At 43.8% G+C, this 10,219-nt stretch overlaps 1 protein-coding gene across 1 annotated transcript in view; it reads left to right on the forward strand.

Moving 5' to 3' along the window:
* Positions 1–8,148: 8,148 nt before the first annotated feature.
* Positions 8,149–10,219, forward strand: part of LOC139623409 (heterogeneous nuclear ribonucleoprotein L-like) — a 39,831-nt gene continuing 37,760 nt past the window's right edge. Inside the window, exon 1 of the mRNA XM_071481643.1 lies at positions 8,149–8,547. Within this exon, the coding sequence (XP_071337744.1) occupies positions 8,341–8,547 (207 nt within the window). The 5' untranslated portion in view covers positions 8,149–8,340. The remainder of the gene's footprint in view (positions 8,548–10,219) is intronic.

The raw sequence follows: 10,219 nt of genomic DNA on the forward strand, positions 1-10,219 counted from the left end.
TTTTATTTCCTGTCATAAACTGGCTCTTCTGTGGAGGAGTTAGTGGTTCTTGCTGTTTTGTTAATAGATAAGGAGGACTGTGATGTCACTGGGGTCTTATCATTTCTACCACATTTGTCTTAACATAAAGATCCACAATTTTTCAAGTCTGGTCCCCTCAACATGCTGACACTGCTTCTGTTTGCTCTAATCATTCCTCCTGTTCATACTGAAGAGGTGAAAGGGTGATAAAATCCACTGCAAGTATATTCCAAAGGTTATAGTATAAAATTCCCTGTTTGTGTTACAGTGCACAGGGTTTTCCCACTGGGCTGCAGTGCAGGGATAGTAAGGGACATGTTGCCATGTGAGATCAGACCCTTTCTTTGCAACTTCTTGATTTAAAACTTAAAACTTCTTGATTTGAAAACTAATTTAAACACTGGTTGGCCTTTACATAGCATAGCTGCAGCATTAGAAAACTACTGAAAGAATACAGATAGGCGAGCAAAGCCGAGCAGCCAACTACAACAAGAACAACACAAGCGTTCAAACAGAACAATGAAAAGGAGGAGTGATGTGAAGGGAGCAAGATGCTGGAACAGGGAACAGAGAGCTGAGGAGGTGATGAGTGGGAGGGAGAACCTCCATCGCAGTAAGAGACAGAGAGCGAGGCTGTGCATGAATCATGTGAAACTGCTCCTGAAGCAAAATACACTGGAGGCAAGATTTTTATTTAAAATTCAGCTGAGTACGACTGATCAAATTTTTAACTTCAGCTTTATTTTAGGACAAGAGCTTGTCAGCCAGTCTGTTGATAGAGGATGGTCAGTTATCACCTAATTCTGTAGCTTCACTGAGCTTTCAGCCCTTTAAGCTCATTGTGTTGGTCGTAGAAACCACCCACATACACCACCAGCCTGTCCAGCTACTGTGATGGTGCCAAGCTGGTGGTGAATGCAGAGGAGTATCTAGCAGCTGTAGGGCCAGATATTGATTTCAGAGTAAAAACGTCAAGAAATTGGGAAAATGACTCTAAACTTTAAATGAATGCTATGTTATTCTGTGTGTGCTAGCAGTAAAGGTAGTGATGATTGCTAACAAGTTAGCAAACACGTAACCATGTTCCTGTGGCCTGTTGTTATGATCTCTATGGTTATTTTAAAGCATCTGCTTCAGTTGGCTTATGATCAGAAGGTCGCTTGTTTGATCATGGGACCAAATGCATTTATCCAGGTGGGGAATGATTTGTTTTTACTGATATGCCTTTGAGCACGGCCTGGCTCACCAGCTGATCAGACTGTGGTTGTATTGGGCAGCTTCACATGTGGAACAGTGTGATTGGGTGTTCCTGAAAAGAGCCTGTCTGGCTGGTGACATGATCACAGGTTGTCATTTATCACTGGTAGGTTGCCAAGCAGCAAGAAAGTGGGTCTTATCTGATATGAGCCTGTCATAGGGCTGACGCCAAGGGGAACAGAGAGCGTGATGGGAGTTGGTGTGACAGACCATAACTGATACTCCTCATCCCTGAGGTTTGTCTGCATCTATTTGTGAACCTGTATGAACCGAAAGCAGCACTGAGCTCAGTGCACAAACTGTTGGTGAAATGAGGAGATGGAGTGGTTCCAAGGGCGTTGGTTTGTCTCAACATTGGCAGGAATGATTTATTAACATATACAATCTGTATAAAGACTAAAGACTAAACTTCAAGAAATGTTACTAGAAAAGAAAGAAAGAAAACATACAATGTTTTTGCATTTTTGCATCAACATGTTTATATTCAGTGGTCCTGCCAGTGACCAGTGCTGCAGTTCCCATTTTCATTAGATTCCACATTTAAAGCTGGCTCCACCATGAGCAGCTACAAAAGTAACATGCTGCTAATCCAGTGATGTAAAAACAATCTAATAATGTAAATTTGGTGACGTGAGTTAGCTAGAGCAGGTTTTCATTTTAAATCACTGTGGATGCAGGATGGTCAGTTTACTACCTATTACCGATGCTCTGGGTGGAGTGAAAGCTCCTGAAGTCTCTTTGCTGGCATGATATCTACAAAGTCCAAACCCTGTGGGCATGGACAAAGTTAAATGATGTGTGCTGTAGTTCAGGCAACAGAGGGGAGGGAGTCATCTGAAGTACTATGCTCAAGGTTGGGACTGACACAAATAACTGACTGCACACTGATCCACTCTCGCCTCCTCCGTATCTGCAGTAACTGTGGTGTTTGTACATGACATGTGTCTCCAGACAGTCCCCGCCCTTTCAGCCAGTCAAATGCCAGCATTCCTAAATCAGTTGTCTGGATATGTGTGAACAACAGCTAATGTGAACATACATAATGTGAACAAGTTCACTCAAATATATGTAGGGACGGTTGTGTCCATATGCAAACCTACACCCATGAGTGGGTCAACCTAACCAAGTGAAGCACAGCAGCAAGCTCAGTGACTGAATCATCCAAGTCTTATCAACAAATCATTTTACCAGTAGTTCTAGCTGTGATGTGACACCGTACAAATAAAGGTTAAAGAAAATGTAACATCCAACCCCAGCGGTGCCCCCCCTCCTTCCATACAAACTGCGTTCTTTGGTGCCACTCTCATCCTAATGATTCATATAAAGATTTCACACCTGTAGTTCAGTCCAGTCGGTCCTATCCAAAGAAATAATACTCATTCCTCTTAGTTCTGGTCCATTTCTTGTTCACACTGGCTTTTTGCAAATAAGTGCAGTAAGTGCAAACATGAAACCATGGAACTATCGGACACCTGCATCATTAGGCTGCATGGACACCTGCATGGAGAAATGGATGATTACAACCAGGAACTGCGTATAGCCAAGTGTAGAGCCCAGAATAAAGGGTCAATGAGGATTTGTTATGAAGATTGTGCACCATTTCCGTAGCGTGATCATCTCCGTGATGATGGAGAAGTGTGCACAGCAGTGCTTAAAGACAGTTGGCACTGATGGGCTGTTACACAATCTGCCTGCAACAGAGGCTGCAATACATTAACAGGAATATGAAAGTCTTCTTCTTAATTCACTAAATCCCTCCTAGAACATAGGCCCTCAACAACAGTTCTCCAGGCATCCTGGTCCTGAACCAACATCTCCAGCTGTCCCCAGGTGTGGCCAATCTTTGTGGCTTTTGTATCCACATCTTGGCGCCATGTAACGATGGTGACAGCCCTGGATGAGAGGATGGTGGTCATCAGGGTAGCTTCCATATGCTTTTAATGCCCAGCATCATAAGTCTTCCTGATAAAGATTCTTTTTTTTTCAGGGGTGGGATTTCTTGGTTTATTCCTGTAGGTGTATCTGTAGCTATCGGGGTAGAGGAGCGAGCCCCCTCACCCAAACCACCTCTCTTCACATCTGGGCTTGGGACCAGCAATATCAGATTTATGAGTATGAAATACCAGGACATTACGGCCTGATGAATGGGTCTAAATTAGTAATTTACTTAGTGATAGACTAAGAAATTGCCAGTGATTTTCATATGAGTTACTGAGTTGATTTACACTTCATGCCCTTTATTTGTTTTTTACTTATTTTCTGATTTAAATTATTAGCACACACTTGTATTGATGACATTCATCTTCTACTGATATTATTGCATAACACTACATACACATACAATAATGCACAGCCAAGATTAACAGGTGCTGGGCTCAGTTGTGTTCCTGCAGGACCTGGCAGTAAATACACACCACCTGGCATGACAGGCAGTGGCTTTAGAATTTCCGGATGAGGAAAGACATTTTCCTGCACTTGTGTAATATCCTGAACAAAACAAAGAGGGTATATCTGTGCAGGCTTGCCACAAACAATGCATACTGCTCTGTTGCTAAGATCTGTGGCGTCAATTCCTGACCAGCCTGTGAAATAACTCAAGATCCTACGACTGCAGTTCATGTGACCATGAAAAGGAGGGACGTCAGGGGGGCTTTCCACTGGTTGTGGGAGTGGGAGGACTCATCAACATCAACAGTATGGCAGCTTCACACATACCTGCTGATTATTATTATTATTATGGGAAAGAGGATCACTCATTCTGCAGGGAACTGTAGACAACAAAATAATAACAACAAGCATTTTGGGATGCGACCTGGTAAAAACTATAATGATGCGATTAGTTTATCAGAAACTCAGGTCCAGGATGGACAGAGTCCTCTGGAGGAGTGGATGTGCCACATTTCGTCCTTGCAGAAGCAGCTAAACAGCGGCTGTGTCAGTCCAACAACAACCACCTCTGAAGAACTCATAGGCTCCTCTAAGGCCAGTTGTCTGCCAAAGGACTGTGATGCATGCGTTAACCCAATTAGTACATTTCACATATCTTTACATTGTGCGTCATGCAACAACTATGAGGAGTGCACAGAACATGTCAAAGTACTTCTTTCTGTCACCAGGAATTTTGGTACAGATAACCAAACCACTAAAATTAGTCTTTTTTTTAATCCCTGAAGTGGTACTGCAAATTCATCACACATTTCCATGTGCTGTTGTTGTTCTTCTTCTTTATCATAGCGCTCTTCTACAGTCAAGTCGTGATGGAGACTTTATTGGAAACAATAAAGAAAGTAAAAGACAAGAGGGAATAAAAAGGGCCCTAACACAGTCCATCTCATATGAAGGCACTCAACAGTTGGTTACTCATATAAAACAGAAACATGTTTGTGAGTCTTTTAAGTATATTTAATGAGGGGAGGGCTTCTAAAGTAACTGTGTAACTCCCTCCAAGGTGTATAAAAGGAGAACTCTGTTTTTCTGAGTGCACCTTTAAAGAATCTGATCAGCAGATCTAGTGCTATAGTAGCTGGTATGGATCAAATAATGATGAAGTTTCATGCATATATGTTATATCACTGTATTCTAATATTGATATGAATGAGCTTTGTGCAGTTTTCTTTCTGGCTTCAAACGGAAAGAGAAGCCAAGTTTGGTCCTCAGCTTTTTCAGTAAATTATCAATGTGCACATTCAAAATAAACTTTTCATATGTCCCTTATAATGTCAAGATTGTGGGATCAGCCACGTCAAGTGTGTGTGTGTGTGTGTGTGTGTGTGTGTGTGTGTGTGTGTGTAACAATGTTTTGAAAGTATTAAGTGAAAGAATCATTTGAAGAGTCTCGTCTTTCCCCTGCAGTCTTGTCCAACAGGCTGTGCCACCTGAAAGCTGATCTGAATCTGTCTGTGTGAGAACAGGCTGTGTGGGAAAGACCAGGTCAGACAGAAGGTAACTGCTCTATTGCATTATTCTGTTTGTGATGTCACTCCCGGGCCACACATACATGTAGAAACACATACACAATACAACACAACAGGCTTGTTCACAGGCTCTGACCCTGTGACACTCAGACCACGGTCACACAAATGTGTTATCTGAGCCACGGCTCGATGACTCGATGAAATGTTGCATCACTGACACATTTTAAGCTCGCAAGATTTCTGCAAGGGTTGTGTCTAAGGATTCTCTTAAAGAGGCAGACCAGATCAGGCAGTGAGCTCATGTTTATTCACTCTCACGGGTGGGTCTGCCCACCTTTCCACATGTCCCAAATCTTTAGAAATGGCTCATAGTTATATTGTTTAAAAAAAGGCTCTAGGGTTTAAGGGCAGCTGTGAAGGTCAAGCAGGTTGTCCACGAATCAGAAGGTCAGTGGTTCGATCCTGGCGTGTGGAAGTGTCCTTGGGCAAGAAACTGAAATCAAAATGACCTCCGATGTCTGTTCCACCAGTGTATGAGTGTGTGTGTGAGGTAGAGCTCTGTATGAGGAGTAGAAAATGCTGGTCACTGTATTTCTCATCACACGTTACTCAAACAGGAGGAAATAATGTAAAATAAAGCACAGTGTGTGTTCATGGTAACAAAGCAACATTACTGGACCCACTGGAGTATCACAGATGGGGATAAATAAACATACAGTAGTTACAGAATGCCACCAAACTTTTACAGCCCTTTTTCTGACACGTCAAGCTACACACTGGTGCAATCCCTAAAGGTATGACCCCTGGTACTAGCCCCCTGTTGGCCACACACCTTATTACACTCTTCACCCCCCACCCTGCAAATGTCCACCGCTACTCTCAGATGTCTAGGGTTAGACTAACTGTCTCATCTATTGGCCAAAGCCTCCCACTCCCACACCTGTGGTCGTCCCAGTTAGGATCACCAACAGATCCAACAAACCATCTCCTTCAGTGAATGTTCTGTGTTATCACAGAAAACTAAATTATTTAATCAGAGTAAATCATGCCTCTTGTGCTCTTGATATTTTGACGCACTCTAAAAGACTTGTTTACAAGGTAAAATGAGTCTTTCCTGCTCCTGACTGAAACCTGGCGATGGAACATGGAATTTATCCATTTAAGTGAACTGTGGACTGATCATATATTGTGGGTCCACAGCTGTCAGGACACAGTGGAGGTCTCACTGTGGTCTGGAAAAATCTGTATTCTTGCCAGTTGGAGAGCACAAAGCTCTGAACTACAACTGACAAAAGTCAGTGCACTAAAGTCGTTAATCGACCCCCTGGCCCAGCTGATCAGTTTCTATCTGAGTTCACTGACTTTAGTTGACCTCTATTATCAAGCTGGACAAGGTGATGTTAATCTATGATATCAACCTGCTCTGATCACACTGAACACAGGCCTGCTGACCTGATTTTCGCAGGCAGTTCATTCAGGAGTTTTGGGGCTCTGACTGTGGATGCTCTTTCACTTCTAGTTTTCAGCCTTGCCTCTGGAATAAAAAATAAAAATAAATAAAATACCTTTGCCCAAGGAAAGTCTGTGAAAAGTCTGTTTGCAGCTGTGGGTGGTGAAAGGTGATGACTCACTGGAGCCTGCAAATCCATCAAGGTAAGGCAAAGTGTGGCAGGTAAGACAAGGACTCAGAGCCAGGTGGAGCAACTCAGTGCTACTGAGCCCAACTTTGCAGATGTTCAGGAGGAAGTACAGTGATACTGGCAGAGCTCACTGCAGCATGGACAGCAATTACCCACCCTATGGAGGCAGGCTGCACAGGCTTCAGTGGAACACCTACACAGAGCCTCCTTGGATGTGACTGGAGTCAAGCTAACAGGGATTAATGGTGCAGTGGACATGATGTGTGACAGGCAGCAATGCCCTGCAGGTACCTGTGCTCCCAGAATGTGAAACTGTTTATAAATGTGTTGTCATTTTTGATGGGAACTGCACCAATTTTGCAAAGGTCAGTTTACCAGCCAAGTTCAGCATTTTGGGAATTGCAGAAGTCAACATTTTTGAACCACACTAGAGACTAAAAGTCAGGACATCTTGGTCTCTGCTGTATTTTCATATTCACACAGCTGTGGAAGATTCACAATACCTAAATCAAACCAACTGAAATAAAATAATAAAATGAAATACAATACACATGTATGTATTTGCCTTTTTTGTCTTAAGGGAAAATAATTTAGCTTTTTGTCTTTAATAATGTCACTGTGTACCTGAGATAATTCTTATATAAATGACAGCTAACTTTATATATGGGAGCTTTAATTGTAAAGTATGGGTGTAATATTGGTTACAGTATGCATTATTAATGCATTCGACTGGAGATACTGCTGCTCTGCTGAAAGCATGCTGTTGCTGCTTTTGTAGCAAGTCCAGGTCTATAGCACAACCTGCTCCAAACATAGGATTACATCTGCCTTTAAAATCTGGTTGACCTCAGTTGACCTCTAGTCCCCAGGTGAACAGGTGATTATTTTACATTTTAGCATTGACAATGCATGATCTTTTATATAAAAGAAAAAGCTCTCTTACAACCTCCTCATGAAAACTAATGACAGTGTTTTGCATTTAATATTGGCAGGTCTTAGCTGCTGACCTCTGCTTGGTGTCTGTAGTAAGACCCAGTGATGACAAAGAGAATGATCCCTTTAATAATGCAGCATGTAAACGCTCGCACTGACACTGTCTCTCCCTCTCTCTGTCTTTTTTCCTACGCTCTGCAATTTTTAAGTGTTCCCTTCTCCTCCGTCCTCATGCAGCCCACCATTCCCTTCCCTGCTCCCTCTCTGCGCACTCCTCTGCAGAGCGTGGAGAGCCGTCTGTTGACGCACCGACACCGGCCAATCACACGCCGTATCTCCAAGGTGCAGGGCCAGACTGGCCAATAAGAGGACAGCACGGGGCGGGATGTATCCAGACCACTCACACCTCCACACAGAAAATCAGTGGTGTTGGAGAGCGACGGGGACCGATGGTGCAGCAGTGAGACGGGGACGCAGATACCCAGGGAGGCAGACGGAGACACAGCTGCTGGCATGGACGCGTCAGTGTGACCCGCTCCACACACGGTCCCGCTCCCCCAACACGTCCACCGAGCATGTCGACGGCAGAAGCGGCCGGCCAGCGTGAGGAAGGGGAGTACGGAAGGGCGGCAAAGCGGCTGAAAACAGAGGAGAGGGAGGAGGGGGAAGAGGAGCTGGAGGAGGGGGAGGATTCGGACTCTGGTTCGCTGCCCGGTAACGGAGAGTCAGCGGCGGACAACCGGGCCCGGTGGAGCTCCGGCCAGTACGGAGCAGGACGGAGGGTAAGGAGAGCAAACATGATGTAACGACACCCTGCAGCACAGCATCACGGCCGTCAGTGTGTGTGTGAGCTGCCTCCCACCTGTCTCACACACACACACACACATGTCAGCATTGTTCATCTCAAACAGGACGTGGGCTGAAAAATCCCGGATCTATTTTTAATTAAAGCTAAAATGATGATCTTTCATGAACAAAAATTACACACCATAAATACACAAAGCATGTCCAATGTACGGGGTCCCACTTGTTATGATGAATGTTAATGTATTTATTCTCTAAACGTAGATGAGATCTGTTTACTCTTTAGTTTGGGTTCAGTTATTTGGGCTGAAAGTAAAAACCCTTTGACTTGTCAGGCTGCAGTCACCAGTGGGGCTGTGACATTTCTTCAGATCACTGTGAACTGAGTTCAGTTTCACAACACCCCCAACTGGAAGTGGTACTCTTCCTGATCCAGAGGGTCGGGGGTGGGGGGTGGGGAGGTGAACCAGAGCCTCTGATAATCTTGAGCCCAATCTGAGATGCTATTGTGTTTGTAAACTGATATATATGTGCACGGTGCATGCTCAGGCTACAGGAAGCCCATATTACCATTAGTAAAGTGTGATGCTGAGTGTTCTGAAGACAGAACAGAGCGGCTTTGAAGTTGATTCTTCAGATTTTAGTCTGGTGGCCTCTCTCGCAGAAGAGATTTGTGAGCAGCGCCGACACACAAGTTGCACAACGTCCCAGCGTCACATTTCACAAATCATTGTTGCTTGCAAGTTGCTAAATGAACAGGAGGAGTTGCTGATCTCATGTTGCAGATGTGTTGAAATGGTTGATTTGGCAGCAACTATGGTTACAGGTGGTAACAGGGAATGTGTTTTAATTAGGGATCCTAGGCTGTGGATAATAAACTTGTGACAACACAGAAGTGTTACAGAAGTGTGTAGAAGTGTTACCACCACCTTCATCAGATAAAGTTTGCAGATTGCCTCATTATTGTTATGAATTAGAATCTGACATATTGTCAAATGGGCACTTCTGCTTTTTGCTTTGTCCCTGGATCCTCTGTTATAGTGTTGTAGTCATGTGATCAAACTCCACTACTCTGTGATGCAACTCTGCTCTGCTGCTGCACAGAGAAGCTACTTTCAGTTTATAATTGTATCTCCCTCTACGTATTGATAACTAAAAGTTAAAAAATGGGTGATGGGTAAGTTCTGTAATCGATGTGTGCCTGAACACCGTGGAGCACCGGTGACGTCGACTCCTGTTGCAACCCTAGTTTCAATAATTCAGGTCCTTTTGAAAATGACACGACCACACTTCTGCCAAAAATGCAACCAAAGAGCAACAAATGTGTGTGTTTCTGTGTCTGCTTGAAGTGTCTGTGCCAGGCTCTCAGTGTGTCCTTGAACACCAGTGGTGGGTTGGAAGGACGGTGTGGGATTTGAAAAAAAAAAAGGTCTTTAGGGTTTGATTAATTTACAGGGATGTCTGTTCACATAGTGTTACCCCACTACTTTGTGAAATGAGAGTGAGATGAGGAGATGGATATCTGTGAAGCCTAGAGCTGGAGTTAGGAAACAGCCTGGCATTGAGAAATCAACAGCTTACCAAAGTCGACCAAAACTTTGTACTGTTCTTGTGCTTCACAAAGCCAAATTTGATCTGCTATGTATTTTT

This window comes from Trachinotus anak, unplaced genomic scaffold (genome assembly GCF_046630095.1).
Source record: "Trachinotus anak isolate AG129_WGS33_773 ecotype Australia unplaced genomic scaffold, CSIRO_AGI_Tana_v1 ptg000007l, whole genome shotgun sequence".
NCBI lineage: Eukaryota > Metazoa > Chordata > Actinopteri > Carangiformes > Carangidae > Trachinotus > Trachinotus anak.